Consider the following 19,709-nt stretch of genomic DNA (forward strand, 5'->3'; position numbering starts at 1 on the left):
CTCCGCCCCCATCTTCTCCAAGCCTGACCTCGTGTTCAATGGCGTTTGGAGCCAGCGCTAAGGCAGCGATGACGGCTCAATGCAGCGAACGCTGCTAACCCAGCCACGTGATAATTTGGAGAGAGAGAGTGCATAATGAGCGAAATGGGGCCTATCTTATTTGATTAATGCAATGCAGATTCAACTATTGGAAACAGATCCTTAACTAGAACACATACTAATGAGATAACTAAGAAGAAGCCTATGGTGTCCTACTTGTTGCAATATGACCTAACTAGGGTGCGACCTTTGACCTTTACACAAAAATGGGAATATTTACAGGGGATTATTTATAAGGGATATTACAATATCTACAAAGTGGACGGTTCTAAAAACCACAACTATATATATATATATATATATATATATATATATATATATATATATATATGTATATATATATATATATATATATGTATATATATATATATATATATATATATATATATGTATATATATATATATATATATATATATATATATATATATATATATGTATATGTATATATATATATATATATATATGTATATGTATATATATATATATATATATATATATATATATATATATATATATATATATATATATATATATATATATATATATATATATATATATATATATATATGTATATATATGTATATATATATATATATATATATATATATGTGTATATATATATATATGTGTATATATATATATATGTGTATATATATATATATGTGTATATATATATATATGTGTATATATATATATATGTGTATATATATATATATATATATGTATATATATGTATATATATATATATATATATATTGTTGTGGATCTCAAACGTCGGCCTTCCCCCTTACCAAGGGGGGATGAATCCCCTTGGCTTTTATCTAGCCGATGCGATCCGGGGCTATCACGTTCCTTCCGGTCAGCGCTGAATAGGGTGGTAGGTCGAATTAGTCCTATTACCTAATTACCAGCGCCTCCCGGGAAGCAAGGAAATAACCCCACCCGAACCACGGTTTTAGTGGACACGCCGAGCGATAGCGAGCCGCGATTCGGGCCGTTAACAGGAACTAATCCCATTGGAGCAGTTGTGATCGTGCCACGCTTACCCAATGGAGAAATCACGAAGACGGTCGAATTAAGAGGAAAGAGAAAGAACAAGTAATTTATTACACACTTTGTACAATGAAGAAGAAGAAGAAGAAGCAATGTACAGTGAAGAAGAAGAAGCAGATACACAGGGCAGCCTTAATAACAGTCTTACTTATCCCTGGACACGGGCCCGTTCGCACTCAGACTCAGACTCACACGGGGGTTGTAGATGGTCGGGTTGAGGGTCCAGGGATGGCGTCCACAACTCGCTCCGGTCCCCGACTCGTACCACGAAGACGATTGTCTCCAACGGCAGGCAAGCAAGCTCTCCGCGTGTCGTTGGCGCGGATCGGACAATTATATCGGGAAAGGTGAGCTAGGCTGGGCGGTTATTCCACGGCTCACGGCCGCGTACATAGTAAACGAACCGGCTAGGCGGTTATACTGGGGGTCTCAGCAAGCCCAAAGCCAAACCCCCAGCGAGTTCTTGCAATCGATGTCAACGTGACAATCCTTTCACAAAGCGCTTATACTCTCCAGTCCTTGGTAATGCGCGAATATCCTCTTACAAAGCCAAGCGCGATTCCTTCAGTCCTCCTTTCCACACAGTCCTGTTCAACGATCTCCACTTGCCAGTCCTCTGGAAGGGCTTTGTGCTCGCGGTTATATAGCGCCGCCCAGCGAACCCTCTCAAATCTGGTAGATGCGCACTCACCACGCCCCTTAGCCATGCCCACTCGAGCCCTGGTTGGTTGTTGGGGTCTTACCGGCTCCACCCTTGATGTCTGCCTGACCTGACCACACCCCCACCCTTGCGCTCCGCCCCTTTTCCAGGCCTTACCTCGTGGCATTTGGCTGGTTTCAGCATCCTAATGCGAGGGGCAATTGGGTGCAGACTGGGTGGGCGCAATGAGGAATGGGGTGCAGACTGGACGGTGTGCAATGGAGTCGATTGGAGGGAGGGCTGCAAAATGAACGGGGCCTACTCTTATTTATTTCTTTTACACAACGCAGGTATCACTATTGGAAATGGCCTTATCTCACATATACTAAGAAATAACTGACGTTCTAAGGTGACCTACATGTTGCTCGTGGACTAACTATGGGGGCAAAACCTTTAACCTTTATTACTCAAATATGTACACTTTCTCAGAACCGCAACACTGCACCCCTCCTTTGCCAGGCTCGTGCCCGAGCCGAACCCACATACCAGTGAGCCCGACCGGTTCTGATAGAAGGGTCAGGACTACTTTTTAACAATTAGTGTGACACTTAGGTGTAGTTTCCCTCTACCTTTACTCTAACACCCTGTGTGCGACAGTTTTAAACACTAGATATGTCCCACCTACTGTGTTGTGTACTAACTAATCAGACTCATGCCCACAATTAACCGAATTACGGAAAGAATCCTCAAACTATACATGAAGCCGGTGGAGAGCATGTTATTTACAGGACTCCTAATTATTTACAATACTACAACCCAGGACCTGTCTTTTGTGGGAGAAGAAGAGAAATTTTGAAAAGAGGAAAGACAGAAATGCAATGCACTGCACCAATACACCATACACCATATGCACAAAAATAAAATAAAATGCACAAAAAGCACCAAAATGCACAATCATTAAAATGCACAAAAACATTTCAAAATAATTAATGATGTCTTGTGCTTGGCTGGCTGCTGGGCTGCGACGTCTTCCTGCTTCGTATTAGGTGTGCCATCGTCAAAGCTTGAAAACTCCAAGGGCCTCTCACTCACTCACCGCAGGCAGGTTGGTGGTCTTTCCGTCTTCTACCGACTCCTCTCTGGCCTTGCCCCCCCAGCTCTCTCTGGGCTCTGTCCCGCAAATATTCCTACAGGTCGCACAAGATCTGCCTGCAACCCTCTTATGGTTAAACTGCCAAAATCAAGACTCTCTGCTCACCTTCACTCCTTCATTCCTCTTTTCTCCCGCCTCTGGAACAAACTCCCTCACTCTCTTCAATCCCACTCCACCCTCCAGGTCTTTAAAACAGCTGTTCACCACCATCTCTTATCTTCCCCCATCCAAAACCTTGATCTTTTCTACCCCCGCTAATTTCACCCCAATTCCACTTTTTGAAATACCAACTTTTGTCCTGGAAGTCCTTGGTGTCCTTGTGCTTTATACTTCTCCCTCCCCCCCCCCCCCCTTCCCACGCCTCCTCCCCCCGGGCCCTCTCCCTTCCACACGTCTCCCTGCTCTCGGATGTTGTGTGTGTGTGTGCTTCCCCTTTTCTCCCCATCTTGTCCTTCCGCTCCCTCTTTTTGTGTATTTTGTTTGTCTGGTCGATTTGTTTGTGAAGTTAATGTTAGCTCTTTCACGAGCCTCGATTCAGTATACAAAACAAAAAAAAACAAAAAAAAGTCTTTTTCTCCTGACACGCCAAAGGAAATTAATAAAAAGTGCACAAACCGTGTCCGCTTTTTATTTCGGCCAGCAGGGCCAGCTTAGGTGGTCCGACTGCATGGCATTGGGGCCACTTAAAAACAGTGGTCCGCAGGGCAAGATAACATTTGCCGCGATTGTCTGCCCCAGCAAAGGTGCCAGGCCACAGAACGTGTGGTCCATCAGGTGTATCAGTGCAGGCAACAGGCAGCAGGGTGCAGCGCAAAGTGCAGCCGCACAGCTCAGGGCACCTGCACACTCCCCTCAACAGAGAAAATGGGTCCATGGGTGGGGAGGAAAGACAAAGCAGAGGTTAGCGGGGGCAAGGGCGCAAGGGTACACGTCATGCAAGGCAATGCAATATGAGGGGCGCGGGAGAGCGAGCGGAGAAAGCTCGTCCCTAGCCGTTCGTCACCCCCCATGTTAATCTACTCTACCCTTGCCCCTCCCCGTATTTACAATCTACAAATTCCATCGCTACGTCTTGTCTTTTCCATCCCCTCTAGTTCCAAATTCGTCATCCCTTCCCTCCCAAGAAGGAAGAGATGGAATCACATACAATGTCTCACCCACGTCATGATGTGTCTTTCATTCCAAATCATTTACAAAACCTGGTGTGGAGTCCTGTCACCTTGGTGAGTGGATGTGTATGGTGCGAAGAGATTCTGATCCTAACTATCCTTCTAATTGACATTAACTCTCTTAAACTACCCGGGGTCCTGCCCTGCAAATCAATTGGCCATCTTTACACTATGCGGTTCTAAAAACTAATTCCCATTGACCATCCCTGTGGTGCCTCTCAAATTTGGGGTCTCACTCCCCCAATTTTTCCTACTGTGCCTTCGCACAATTTCGGGGCTGGGTCATGTGGCTCTATCAGCAGGTCCTACTTACCTGCGCACCTCCGCCACTGACGTCGCCACCCGAGCTTACCATGCTCCTTCACACTACCCTAACCTGGGGAAGGCCCTCCTGGCTCTCTCACCCCATGATGCCCTCCCTGGCATTGGGCTACCCGGGTCCTTCTCCTCGGATCCTCGGGCCCCACTGAACTCTACTCTGAACACTACCTGGCTCCCAGAGCCTACCTGCGGCCTCACCTGGCTGCCAGACTACCAGTGGCGGAGTGCTCATTTAACCATTCTCACCAACAGGCTCACACGCCCAGCCATTCCACTCACTTATGCACCCCTCAAAGCAACAACTTGCTACTCCCTGCACCACAGATGTCAATATCCAAACAATTTACCTACTCCCTCTATCTAACTTTAAACTACCCTCCCCGGGTATTCGTGAAGGGGTCCATCTTCCCCCATCCACTCCTTCGCACCACGCACTCCACACCACTCATTCCACACACCATTTACTCCACACCATTTATTCACTTGCACCCCATGCAAGTCAACCACTCAATACACTTACACACATCCTCAATACTCCATTCATACACTTTCACAGACACACACATCATTCACGACCAATGCCTCATTTGCTCACTCTCACCACAAAGATTCTCATTCTCAATTCCTCATTTGCGACTAAAGCGCAGCCTCATACTCACACACACAGCATCATCTAACTATCTCCTTCCCTCTAATACTCGTGCTCCCTGTCTTCCCTTATACTAAGCACTTCCCTCGTCATTATCATCCACCTAATCTCTCTACGTCCCCTCTACCGGTATCAATGTCACTACTTAAATCTCAAGTCTCCTAAAGTCATCTCTAAGTCCCTAACAATATCCTAGCCCGCCCTCGGCTAGCTTACACTGCCAAACCCCATAAACTATTGCTCATGTGCCCCAATAAAAACGATGTGAGGGATGGTAGATCTACCATCCCTCCACACCGGATACCATTCACCATCACTACTGCTATTCGTTCACTATCCTCGAGCCTCTCGTGGTGGAAATACATTTTCGCAGCTCGGCTTCGAAAAGCCGAGCAATGCATACGGGTGGTCTGTCTCCTGTTGGTTGGGTCCGTCTGGCATTTTCGATTCTGGGGACGAGGCATACTCGGACCGAGGTTCCAGGCACCATCCCTGCGCGGAACCTTCCGTTCTCCGGCATGATGACCCAACCTCCCCCGGCCGGAGCACTGCACCCGCCAGGGGGCGAAGGTCCGACCTCGCCGACCTCCCCTGGAATCGTGCCGTTTGCCCCTTGCGCCATGGCACGGCACCGACCATACAGGGTGGGCCCGGCCCGAATCGTGCACGGCGGTCCTTGCGAAACCGCCGCGGCAACGATCCCCGCCGGTCCCCGCAGCACACAAAGAACATCACGCCCCGAGAGCTCGCGTCGGCTGTACGTCGGCCTAAAAGATGCCCCGGTCTGCGGCGATGCTCGAGCCGCATTTTCACATCCACACGCGACCCTTTCTACACTCACAAAACGTGGCGCTCCAGCGCCTCCCATACATCCCACACATTTCGTCACCGCACTCGCTCGTGCATACCACCCAGGCGCACTCATTCTACTCGCACACTCTGTTACATACTTCTCTCGTGCACATCCTGGCACACTCTCTTTTGTTACGTACTCCGTAACACTCACGGGTGTGCACTCTATTGCACCCCCAATCACCCACTCCGGTGTGCACTCCCGCACATGCTCTACAACACGCTCCAGTGTGCATCCTCGCACACTCTCCGCAACCATTGCACTTTCTGTATCACACTCTGCACACGTACACTCTGTTGTGCACTCACTCTCACTCTCAGTTTCATACTCTGTTTCACCCTCTTCCCACATACACTTCGTTATACATTCTTCTTCGCACTCTGTAACACACTCGCGCTCCGGCGCCATTCGCACACGCGCGCCATTCAATCTCGTACAGCGCACCACGGACCTTCCACAAGCGCCCGGGTGACGTCTAGATCCCAAGCGCGCGAAAAATATTTTCGCGCCCAACCTTTTCGCGCCATATACAGCCCGACTCACCTTTGGGATTCTTCTCCGCAGCAGCGCCTGCAAATTCTCATTGGGGTTAGACAGCACGACATCACGATGTGAATCTAGACTTTGTACATATTCCATTTCTTCCTCCCGCGATTGCTTTTCTACGTCTGCCGTCTCTTCAGCCCCAATTTCCACTATTTCTTTTATTCCAATTTCTTTTTCCTCGACGACCGCCGGTGCTAATAAAATTAAATTTTCTAATTCGGCGGCCGTCTGCTTTTCCACACCCCGTGTCGCGATTTCTACCCCGGTCCACCCGGCTGTGCTTGGCTCCACCTCGCTTTCCCCGCGTCCCTCAAATCGCGCTACCTCGTCGTGTCCCAATGCAACCTCCTCGCTCAACCTGCGCCCAATGTCCTCCCCGGTTGTGTCCATGTTGCACCTGGATTCGATTATTTCGGTGTCCATTTTTCCAATCATCTTTTTATTCTGGTTATCCCTTGTTTCTTTCATTTCACAATTCCACTCTTTCGTTTCACGTTTCCAGTCTTTCATGAACGCTAACAAATGTTGTGGTTGTGTGCTTCCCCTTCTCTCCCCATCTTGTCTTCCGCTCCCTCTTTTTGTATATTTTGTTTGTCTGGTTGATTTGTTTGTGAAGTGAATGTTAGCTCTTTCACGAGCCTCGATTCAGTATACAAAAAGTTGAATTAGTTGCAATTCAATGCCAGATGGAGCTCGCACAGCGGGCTCGGCTGCCGCTGCCACGTGCGAGGTGCCGCCATTTTCTACCCCTGCTGCCGGCCCCTTTTCTGCTTCCACTACTACCAATTGTCCCTCCCGGTCCTGGGTTATTAATTCTACCTTATCTTCTACATTTTCTACCCCCACCGGCATTCGACCGCCTTGGTTATCCATGGCACGATTCAAATTTAGATGTTAGTACAATTTCGGCAGCTCGTAATTTTGAGTGCGTTTGGCGCACTTCGGGTCAAAATCCCACTCCCCGACGCCAATTGTTGCAGATCTCAAACGTCGACCTTCCCCCTTACCAAGGGGGGATGAATCCCCTTGGCTTTTATCTAGCCGATGCGATCTGGGGCTATCACGTTCCTTCCGGTCAGCGCTGAATAGGGTGGTAGGTCGAATTAGTCCTATTACCTAATTACCAGCGCCTCCCAGGAAGCAAGGAAATAACCCCACCTGAACCACGGTTTTCGTGGACATGCCGAGCGATAGCGAGCCGCGATTCAGACCGTTAACAGGAACTAACCCGATTGGAGCGGTTGTGATCGTGCCACGCTTACCCAATGGAGAAATCACAAAGACGGTCGAATTAAGAGGAAACAGGAAGAACAAGTAATTTATTACACACTTTGTACAATGAAGAAGAAGAAGAAGAAGCAATGTACAGTGAAGAAGAAGAAGCAGATACACAGGGCAGCCTTAATAACAGTCTTACTTATCCCTGGACACTGGCCCGTTCGCACTCAGACTCAGCCTCACACGGGGGTTGTAGATGGTCGGGTTGAGGGTCCAGGGATGGCGTCCACAGCTCGCTCCGGTCCCCGACTCGTACCACGAAGACGATGGTAGACGGCAGGCAAGCTCTCCGCGTGTCGTTGGCGCGGATCGGACAATTATATTGGGAAAGGTGAGCTAGGCTGGGCGGTTATTCCACGGCTCACGGCCGCGTACGTAATAAACGAACCGGCTAGGCGGTTATACTGGCGGTCTCAGCAAGCCCAAAGCCAAACCCCCAGCGAGTTCTTGCAATTAATGCCAACGTGACAATCCTTTCACAAAGCGCTTATACTCTCCAGTCCTTGGTAATGCGCGAATATCCTCTTACAAAGCCAAGCGCGATTCCTTCAGTCCTCCTTTCCGCACAGTCCTGTTCAACGATCTCCACTTGCCAGTCCTCTGGAAGGGCTTTGTGCTCGAGGTTATATAGCGCCGCCCAGCGAACCCTCTCGAATCTGGTAGATGCGCACTCACCACGCCCCTTAGCCATGCCCACTCGAGCCCTGGTTGGTTGGTGGGGTCTTACCGGCTCCGCCCTTGATGTCTGCCTGACGTGGCCACACCCCCACCCTTGCGCTCCGCCCCTTTTCCAGGCCTTACCTCGTGGCATTTGGCTGGTTTCAGCATCCTAATGCGAGGGGCAATGGGGTGCAGACTGAATGGGCACAATGGTGAATGGGGTTCAGACTGGATGGTGTGCAATGGAGTCGATTGGAGGGAGGGCAGCAAAATGAACGGGGCCTACTCTTATTTATTTCTTTTACACAATGCAGGTATCACTATTGGAAATGGTCTTATCTCACATATACTAAGAAATAACTAACGTTCTCAGGTGACCTACATGTTGCTCGTGGACTAACTACGGGGACAAAACCTTTAACCTTTATTAATCAAACATGTACACTTTCTCAGAACCGCAACAATATATATATATATATATATATATATATATATATATATATATATATATATATATATATATATATATATATATATATATATATATATATATACATATATATATATATATATATACATATACATATACATATATATATATATATAGATATAGATATATACATATATATTGTTACGGTCCGCGGATTAGATGTTATTTTTTTACCGAGCGGTGGTGTAACCGCGGCCGAACAGTTGTTCCCTGACTAAAACCCGATTCACCCAACGTTGGCCGTATCGCGCCACAGCTACTCAATCGGGAAAACTCTAAAGCGACCGAATGCAAAGAGGAAGAAGACGTACAGAAGAGTAACGGGATTTATTATTTACACACACAAGCAAAAAGAGCAGTCACGATTATTTACAGGGGACATGAGATGCAGGTGACACAGTGAAAATTATTAGCTTATACAGACTTAGTTACTACCCAGGACAGAACAAACAAAGACGACTCACACGGGGAATTGCAGAGTGGATTGGCTGGAAGGAGGTGTGTGGCTGGAGGGGGAGGACGGCACGGAACTGGCTGGAGCTTGATCCCGCACGGGACGTCGGGCTGGACCTCGACGGCCGCTGATGCCACCGATCCTGTCGTGTGCGCGGGATCACGGGTCGGGTCACGGTCGGAGCCGACGCGCTGGTGGGGGGTCTGGCGTGACGGGTTCTCTCCTCTCTCTTTCTTGGTCCAACCACTCTTTCCCCACCGACAACTCAACGCAACCAACGCAACCACTCAACGCAACCACTGACCACCCCTGACGACCAACTCAGCTCTTGTCATGGACCTCTCTACGCGCTCTTGCTCTGACGACCCAGCTCTTTCCTTTGTACTCGTCTCTCCTCTGTAAAAGCTCATCTCTTGTCTGCTCTTGGGAGCTTCCCGTGGCGGGTTATATAGGCCCCGCCCCTCAACCTTTGCGAACCTCCCCCAAACGCTCTTCCTCCGCCCTCTCAAACCAAACCCCTCGTGCTCGGTTGGTTGTTCGGGGCTGGCTCACTCCTCCCCTCTATGACGAGGTGGAGACACGCCTTTCTTCCCCAACCCTGCCTCGTGGCCAATGGTGGTTGAAGAAAACCGCCCAAAATGCAGTTGGCCATTGAAATGAAATGAAAGGGGATCTACTCTTATTTCACTCGGTGCAATGGAGTATTTAAATTAATGGGAGACACAGCCTTACCCTAAGACACATAATAAGATATAAGCTACTGAACAAGGGTTTTATCGGGTCCTGCAATGTGGTGTTTATGGAATAACTACCGAGACGCCCTTTTTATCTTTACACAACTCCGGAGGCAGGAGGCGCAGAATAAACAATAATAATAATAAAGCACACAATAAAAAAAATACAGTCCTCATATCCACAACAATATATACAGACTTGGCATTTAATATGGAATTTTTTTTTTTCTTCACTTGGGTTTACTTTCTTAACTCAGTATATCAATCTGGTGAGTTTCTTTTAGACTTTGGTGATTTATTTGTTAAAAGAACCATGTCACTGATTGTCTGTCGCAGCAAGAAGTCAACAACAGGATTATATCACAGGTGGCGTGGAAAAATGTACGGACAGGTGCATTTGATGATTGGTTTCACAGTCGGGTATACAAGGGTTGTTGCGTTCTGTATTAGTGGAAAACAACTGCTGCACGTCTCCAAAAGTTATTGCTGCTTCCTCTGGAGATGGTCCGTCAACTCGACAATGCTGTTTGTCATGGAGTGGTGGCTTTACGAAATTACGGCATGAAACAGCGTGCTATTGCTCAGCAGTATGGCATCACTCAAGGTCAGGTGTCAAAGATCCTGAAACAAAATGTTCAGAGGGGTGTCCCTTCTCCAATACCGAGGCCAGGATGTCCCCGTAGAACCACAAGGAGGGATGATCGCCAGCTGCACCGGTTAGTCCGCAATGGCCGTACCAAGTCAGCTAATCGGCTTAGGGCTGAACGGCAGCAATTGACAAATGTGCCTGTATCCAGAAGGCTAGTCAACCAACGACTGGTTCAAGCAGGCTATCGTGCCAGGCGTCCCCTGAGAAAGCCACGCCTGACCAGACAACACCGCCAGCGCCGATTGCAGTGGGCCAGAGAGCACCGTCAATGGCAGCAGCCAGGACACTGGAATCACGTGATCTTCAGTGACGAGTCTAGATTTCTGGGCTATCGTCAAGATGGCCGCGTCCGAGGGCGCAGACAAGTGCATGAAGCCTACAACAAAGATTGTATAGTGCCAAGAGTCCAAGCTGGAGGTGGTGGGGTGACCGTTTGGGCTGCTTTTCATGCAGGAGGCAAAACTGACCTGGTTGTTCTGAATGGAAACCTGAACCAGTTCAAGTACCAGGCCATTCTGGAAGAATATTGCTTCCATTTGCTCGTGCAGCCTTTCGAGGAAACTTTGTCTTCCAAGATGACAATGCACGGCCTCATCGTGCTCGCATGATCCAACACTTTCTTGCTGACCGTGGTGTAGAGCATATGGAGTGGCCTGCCATGTCCCCGGATATGAATCCGATAGAGAACTTGTGGGCAGAATTAACGCGTCAAATCGACCACTTGGACCAGCAGCCGACCCCTGTGCGTGAATTGCAGCAGGCTATTGTCACTGCATGGCAAGCGATTCCTGTCCAAACCTTGGCAAATCTCGTGAACAGCATGCCTCAATGTGTACGTGCTCTCCTGAATGCTCGTGGGGGTTACACGAAGTACTGAACGGTAATGTTACTGTCCGTAATCCCAGTCGTAATTTAACTTTTGTTTTTGTTAAAAAAAATTGGGCTAATGTGCAAAATAAAGAGATACTTCTGGAAAACGTACAGAACTTTAACACTGTACTGTCCATGAATTGAGTTCGATATCAGTTTACATCACTTTCAAGGATCAATTTATTTGTTTTGAAATGTCAAATGTGGTTTTTGTTTCTTTTAAAGGTCACATTAACAAAATCTAGAATAATTTCAACATAATTCCAATGAACTTTTGGTTCTAAGACATCTTGAAAAGGAAGTTCACCCCCACAAAAAAAATATTCCATATTAAATGCCAAGTCTGTATATATGTATGTATATATGTATATATATATATATATATGTATGTATATATGTATATATATACTGTATATATATATGTATGTATGTATGTATATATACCAGTTCACTGGTAATTCCCTGTGTGTCACAAGAGGCGACTAACAGGGTTGGCGGCAGGAAGGGCATCCGGCCGTAAAACATTGCTCCATAAAAGGGGACCACGGTGCCCAAAAAGGCCAACCCCTGTTCTGCGGCGAAAAATGGCCTCTAAAGGTGGTTCATTCATATATATATATATATATATATATATGTATATATATATAATTTATATATGTATGTGTATATATATATATATATATATATGTATGTGTATATATATATATATATATATATATATATATATATATATATACATATATATATAGATATGTATGTATATTGTTACGGAGTCCTCTACAATCTCCTGGTCTCGGTAACCTCCGAACCCCGAGAGGAGCCCCGGCAGAAAAATATGTTACCCTGTGTTGAAAATTAATTGTGAAACCACACCAATGATTACAAATGAACAAAATTGTATTAGAAATCGTACACAGGAATCACGGTACAACAAATGGCCATTAAGAGTGCACTCTATTTACCATTAATAAAGTCAGGTAACTCACTGCGCTGCCATCAAGTGAAAGGACACTTCAATGTCTCTATAACCTTTTCCAAGGCGTATGTGATTCGCTCCAGCGGTCGATAGAACGAAATCCGGTCGAAGCCCGAATCTCGCTCTCCAGTCGATATCCGAAGCGCGTACTGTTGGCCTTGGAGATCGCCCCGCCAAACTGTACAAGGGTGCCCTCCAGAGGCGCACCTTCACCGCTCACTCAGCAACCCGCAACGTAATTGGAGACGAAGCGGTCGCACACACACACACACATCCCCGACAGACGGTAGGATGTTGGTGTGAAGATGACGCGAGGCAAAACCCTCGTTGGTATCCGAAGCGCGGGGTTCAAAATGGCCGACGGCTCCTGCTTGAGCCGATGCGACGAGGCGAGGATTTGTCGGAATCACAGCGCCCAAATCTGACTACGCAGATTTCTCCCCCTCCAGTGATACTTCCTTTCGCCGGATGTCCTTTCAAGGAACTCAAAATTCCCTCGCGATTGTCGGTAGACCTTGCTCGTTACGGAGCGCTGACGTCACGCGTCTTCTCCGACTTTGCTCACGCCGCTTCTTCCTCTTCACCTTTTTCGATTCGGTTTCCTGTATCATTTAAAGTTAGCCTTTTTAACTTTAGATAACCGTTCCTGAATAATAAACCTTTTGAAGATAATAGTAGTACATAAGATCAGAACTACGTTAAGTGGGTGAACACCCCAATAACGGAAGTTACGAATCCGTAACAATATATGTATGTATATATTTATAATATATATTATATATATATATATATATTACTAATGTCCCATTCTCTGGGAGAACTGGAGCAGTTTTCCCCAAACTGCCAGTAGAGAGGTGTAGGAAGCTCATTCATGGCTATAGGAAGTGCTTGACTGCAGTTATTTTGTCCAAAGACTGTGTGTGCTACCAAATATTAAGTCGAGGGTGTCAATAATTTTGTCAATGCCATTTTTTTTTTTTCTGATGAAAAGGATATATTAAGTTCTGAATCAAAAACAAAGGTTATGTAATATTAACAGTGAAATATAGAATTGTGGCGACCAAATACTTTTGTCAATTTTAACTTCTTTTTAGAGAAAATTGTGAGTTATTTGAAAAAAGTGCAAGGGTGCTAATATTTTTGGCCACGACTGTATAGCAGGCAAACAGTTTATTGTCGTACTAGGAATCATTACCACACTGGTCTATTGAGGAGGGAATATGCTTCCTATAGGTTGTGATGAGCTTATGTCTCTTGCCATTTTAATATTGCTGTGTATAGCAGACTATTGTGACATATATAAATGTCGAGAACGGAGATTTTGTTGTGCTTTGATGGAAGGTAAATGCAGATTTGTGAAAATATTGTTTCTGGCTTTTATCTCCCTCGTCAACAATCCATATAATTTTATTTTGTTCATTTGGGACGTTTTTGACCCATGTACAGTATAAAGCATGTTTAAAGATGGCAAAAGATGGCTTGGTTAAAGATACTTGGCTGAAGCTAAAGATGGCTTGAAGATGGCTCTTGGCTAAAGATGGTGGAAGAAGAAATGCGGGCAAGGGGGTTAACAAGGGGAGATGCAGAAAATAGGGCAAAATGACGAAGATTGTCATGGGGGACCGCAAGGCTAACCATCCTATAGCATAGCATCCTATAGCATCCTATAACATAGCCATCCTATAGCAGGGAAAATAGCCTTGAAATGCATGTTGTTGTTGTTGTTGTACAGTATAAAGCAACTTGCTTTGAATAAGGTCGATGAAATGTGCTGATGTTTTTTTTGTGCATGTACACGCAGGTGGTTTTTCTCTCGTGTATTTGGCTCGCACTCCCAGCGGTATGCGCTGTGCACTAAAACGAATGTGTGTGAACAATGAACAAGACTTGGACGTATGCCGAAGAGAGATTGCAATTATGGTAAGTTATGGTGGAGATAATGTGAAGTATACTGAAGGAATGGGGTCGAGGAATATCTGTACAAAACTACCATCATTAACTGAAGACACTACTATTATTGCCCACTGCTGTTATGGCCCATATACCTGTATCATCCATGCACCCAATTATGTCACAGCTTTTTGGTATGGTTATGAACTTCATAAATTATGTTCATTCGCGTGGGGGTCATTTATCAGATATATGAAGTTTCAGATTTTTTTGGGATAATCTATATTATAATAACCGTAGATGATTCTGTCTGTCTGTCTGTTGGGTGTCTGTTCGGGGTGTGGCTTACTCGGTTTGCAGAGTAGCTCCACCCATAGCTCCACCCATTCTGGGAGAGGCTTCATATAATTATAAACAAATATCCACCATTTTATTAACTCGCATAGCTTTGAGGCCTGTTTTGTAGGCCCGTGGTGTCTTGCTCTCTCTCCCAGTTTTATTTCAAATCAAATTCGATATATTATTTCATTTTTCACAGTCGCTAACATAGTTTTAGACTCGGTTGAAAAAAAACGGGAAGAAAATCCGATGAAAGTTGCCCTTTATAGAACGAAATGAATTCTCAAACGCCTGTAACTTCAAGGCCATTGAGTCTCTCTCACGCCTTTATCTCCAATCTAACTCACCATATGATTTCATTTTTATCGATGGTTTTAGACTCGGTGTCAGCAATAATTGAGAACATTCCACACACGTGGGAAAATGCAAAGATATATTTTTAAAAATCACGTCATGGTGTATCATACACCGCCCAACATGACACCGACGGAAACGTGTCGATATATATTAAAAATTCGCTTTTGCTTTTCCGTTAAGATATATTACTTTTTCGTTTGATGACTGTCGTCACAAAAACGTCAACAATGATGCCGACATATATTTCTTCGTTTTTATTTCATTCAACATTATTAGCAGGAAGTAAAATATGTTTCAGGAAATTACCGAGAGATATTTCTTCGTTTTTGTTATTAGTTATGTGCGCATACACTTTAAATAGGTTTATTTGAAATCTTTAATTTTCCACAATATAATTTACTTGCCATTTATCATTTGATGATTACGAGACAAATTCCTCTTGAGGATCGTGACAATTCATGCGCTGCGTGGAAACTTCTATTTCCAAAATGAATGAGACGATCGATGAAGAACGCAGACTTGAACAGGATGCAGCAAGAAAACGAATGAGACGGGCGAACGAGTCCATCGACGAACGTCAATGCAAACTTGCGGGGTCACCCGTGGGAATCCCACGGGCATGGATGTGTGTGACATTTCGACATATTGAGTTAGATGCTGCACATTCATTTTTACAAAATGATTACTGGCAAGTCAACAGATCCAGAAATCGTGTAATGAACACAATTTATTTACGCGCAAGCACGAAAGCAAGACGGGCCGATTTCCGATTCCGACGGGCGAGACAGGCCGATTTGGAGCAAGAAAAAGAACGAGACGGGAGAAAAACGAGAGAAACGAGACGGGGAAAGCCGATTGGAGAGGCGAGTGAGGAGCGATTGGAGAGGCGAGTGAGGAGCGATTGGAGAGGCGAGTGAGGAGCGATTGGAGAGGCGAGTGAGGAGCGATTGGAGAGGCGAGTGAGGAGCGATTGGAGAGGCGAGTGAGGAGCGATTGGAGAGGAGAGTGAGGAGCGATTGGAGGGGAGTGTGAGGCGCGATTGGAGGGGAGTGTGAGGCGCGATTGGAGAGGAGTGTGAGGCGCGATTGGAGGGGAGTGTGAGGCGCGATTTGAGGGGAGTGTGAGGCGCGATTGGAGAGGAGTGTGAGGCACGATTGGAGAGGAGTGTGAGGCGCGATTGGAGAGGAGTGTGAGGCGCGATTGGAGAGGAGTGTGAGGCACGATTGGAGAGGAGTGTGAGGCGCGATTGGAGAGGAGTGTGAGGCACGATTGGAGAGGAGTGTGAGGCGCGATTGGAGGGGAGTGTGAGGCGTGATTGGAGAGGAGTGTGAGGCACGATTGGAGAGGCGTGTGAGGGATTGGAGAGGAGAGGAGTGTGAGGGATTGGAGAGGTGAGGGATTGGAGAGGAGAGGAATGTGAGGGATTGGAGAGGAGAGGAGTGTGAGGGATTGGAGAGGTGAGGGATTGGAGAGGAGAGGAATGTGAGGGATTGGAGAGGAGAGGAGTGCTAGGTGGAGAGAGGAGAGTGTCAGTTGGAGAGAGGAGAGTGTCAGGTGGAGAGGAGTGAGGGGTCACATATTATGTGAAATAAATAAATTGTGTTCATTACACCATTTCTGGATCTGATGACTTGCCAGTAACCATTTTGTAAAAATGAATGTGCAGCATCTAACTCAATATGTCGAAATGTCACACACATCCATGCCCGTGGGATTCCCACGGGTGACCCCGCCAGTAATTTATATTCAACCAATTATAGCTGGATTACCACTTCACCGATGATTTAATCTTTATCACCCAAACTCTTGGAGAGTTGATGACATATGCGAAGATTCATTTCTTTTTTTGTTGAGCCATTTTGGAGAAAATGATGTCCAAATTTTTTCATTTCATCCAATATTGCTGCCATACCATGTGACTTTAGGGCGGTGGGCTTGGGATCCTAAGATCCTGAGTTCGAATTCCGTTGAATTAACTCCAGGTGGGGTTGATTCAGCCTGTCATCCTTCTAAGGTTGGCAAAATGAGTACCAGATAACTGGTTATGGAGAGGCATTGCATCAGCGGCAGACGCACCCACAAAAAAATGATGCAACCAGCAGCCGGGTGGCTGCACACGAATCACCCACCACCATGTGACCAATGATGTCAGCCGAGGCAATAAAAAATCTCCATGTGGAGTTCCTCCTATGTGTTAAGTTTGGCATCCATCAGATAAGCGGTTGCAGAGAACCATTTCAAACGTGGACACACGCCGACACACGCCCCGACGCATTACAATAGGCTCGCATCCCCTTTGTTGTGAGACAAACAAACAAACTCATCTACAGTGCATTCAGAAAGTATTCAGACCCATTCACTTTTTTCACATTTTGTTATGTTGCAGCCTTATGCTGAAATCGTTTAAATTCCTTTTTTTTCCCTCATCAATCTACACTCAATACCCCACAATGACAAAGAGAAAACAGGATTTTAGAAAGTTTTGCAACTTTATTAAAAATAAAAAACTGAAATATCACATTGACACAAGTATTCAGACCCTTTGCTATGATACTTGAAATTTAGCTCAGGTGCCTCCCATTTCTCTTGATCATCTTTGAGATGTTTCTACACCTTGATTGGAGTACACCTGTGGTAAATTCAATTGATTGGACATGATTTGTAAAGTCACACACCTGGCTATATAAGGTCTCACAGCTGGTAATGCATATCAGAGCAAAAACCAAGCCATGAGGTCAAAGAAACTGCCTGCAGAGATCAGAGACAGGATTGTGTCGAGGCACAGATCTGGGGAAGCCTACAAAAAAAAAATCTCTGCTGCATTGAAGGTTCCCAAGAGCACAGTGACCTCCATAATTCTTAAATGGAAGAAGTTTGGAACAACCAGGACTTTTCCTAGAGCTGGCCGCCCGGCCAAACTGAGCAATCTGGGGAGAAGGGCCTTGGTAAGAGAGGTGACCAAGAACCTGTGTGGTCACTCTGGCTGAGCTCCAGAGATCCTGTGTGGAGATGGGAGAAACTTCCAGAAGGACAACCATCACTGCAACACTCCACCCATCTGGGCTTTACGGCAGAGTGGCCAGACGGAAGCCTCTCCTCTGTGAAAGACACATGAAAGCCCGCTTGGAGTTTGCAAAAAAGCACCTAAAGGACTCTCAGACTGAGAAACAAGATTCTGTGGGATTTCATGTGTGTGTGTGTGTGTGTGTGTCTTTCCAAAATCATGTCCAATCAATTGAATTTACCACAGGTGGACTCCAATCAAGGTGTCGAAACATCTCAAAGATGATCAAGAGAAATGGGAGGCACTTGAGCTACATTTCAAGTGTCATAGCAAAGGGTATGAATACTTATGTAAATGTGATATTTCAGTTTTTTTTTAAAATAAAGTTGCAATACTTTCTAAAATCCTGTTTTCTCTTTGTCATTATGGGGTATTGAGTGTTGATTGATGAGGGAAAAAATGAATTTAAACGATTTCAGCATAAGGCTGCAACATAACAAAATGTGAAAAAAGTGAAGGGGTCTGAATACTTTCTGAATGCACTGTGTACATCCAGCAAGTCATTGCTTATCGCAAGTTCGCATGTTTTATGATCATTTAGTTTTAGTTTTATGACAAAATATTCGATGATCACAAGCGCGTTTCGCATAATCATAATGCTATTACAAAGAAAACCTTTCAAACTACGTGCCTGAAACCACAACCATCTAGGATGTGCATAAACACATTTTCACTCTACTGTGCAGATACTGTACACTGTATTCCTTCCTTGCTTGCCTGGTGGAAGACACTCAGTGATAGAGAGGATTACTTTCCTTTTGAAACGGCCAAAACCCTCCGTGATGACATCCAAGAGACCAGCTTGTCCTTCACCAATGGCATTCCCCAATACAAACAACAACATGCATTTTAAAGGCTATTTTCCTGACTAGAGCAGAGGTTAGCCTTGCGGTCCCCATGACAATCTTCTCCATTTTGCCCTATTTTCTGCATCTCTCCTTGTTAACCCCCTTGCCCGCATTTCTTCTTCCACCATCTTTAGCCAAGTCTTTCTCGGTCTTCCCCGTCCTCTACTTCCTTCTACATTCATTTCCATCACTCTTCTCAATCAGTCACTTTCATCCTTCCTCAACACATGACCAAACCATCTCAACCTGTTCCTCTTCACAGCATCAATCACAGGCTCTATTCCCATCATCTTTCGCAATTCATCATTTGTCTTCCTCTCTCTCAACGATACTCCGCACATCCGTCGAACCATTCGCATTTCCACCCTTTCCAACCTTCGTTGCTGCTCTATGTTCATTACCCATGTCTCGCTCCCATAAATCATAACACTTCTCACACATGCAGCATACACCTTTCCCTTCAGCTTCAACGACACTCCCCTCATCATCAGCACGCCACTCAGTTCCCGAAACTTCTTCCATGCACATCTCACTCCAGCAACCGTTGCCGAGTCTGATCCACCTCCTCCATTCAGCATGTCTCCGAGGTAGCAAAATGTTTTCACACCTTCGAGCT

The 19,709-nt window shown here is 45.7% G+C and overlaps 1 protein-coding gene across 5 annotated transcripts in view; it reads left to right on the plus strand.

Moving 5' to 3' along the window:
- LOC137424695 (AP2-associated protein kinase 1) overlaps positions 1-19,709 on the plus strand; it is a 124,005-nt gene that overhangs the window by 17,105 nt on the left and 87,191 nt on the right. For all 5 annotated transcript variants that reach the window (XM_068112417.2, XM_078775797.1, XM_078775800.1 and 2 more), the window contains exon 2: positions 14,397-14,515. In XM_068112417.2, the coding sequence (XP_067968518.2) occupies positions 14,397-14,515 (119 nt within the window). The remainder of the gene's footprint in view (positions 1-14,396; positions 14,516-19,709) is intronic.

The sequence above is a fragment of the Myxine glutinosa genome, chromosome 4, assembly GCF_964187855.1.
Source record: "Myxine glutinosa chromosome 4, kmMyxGlut1.1, whole genome shotgun sequence".
Classification (NCBI taxonomy): Eukaryota; Metazoa; Chordata; class Myxini; order Myxiniformes; family Myxinidae; genus Myxine; species Myxine glutinosa.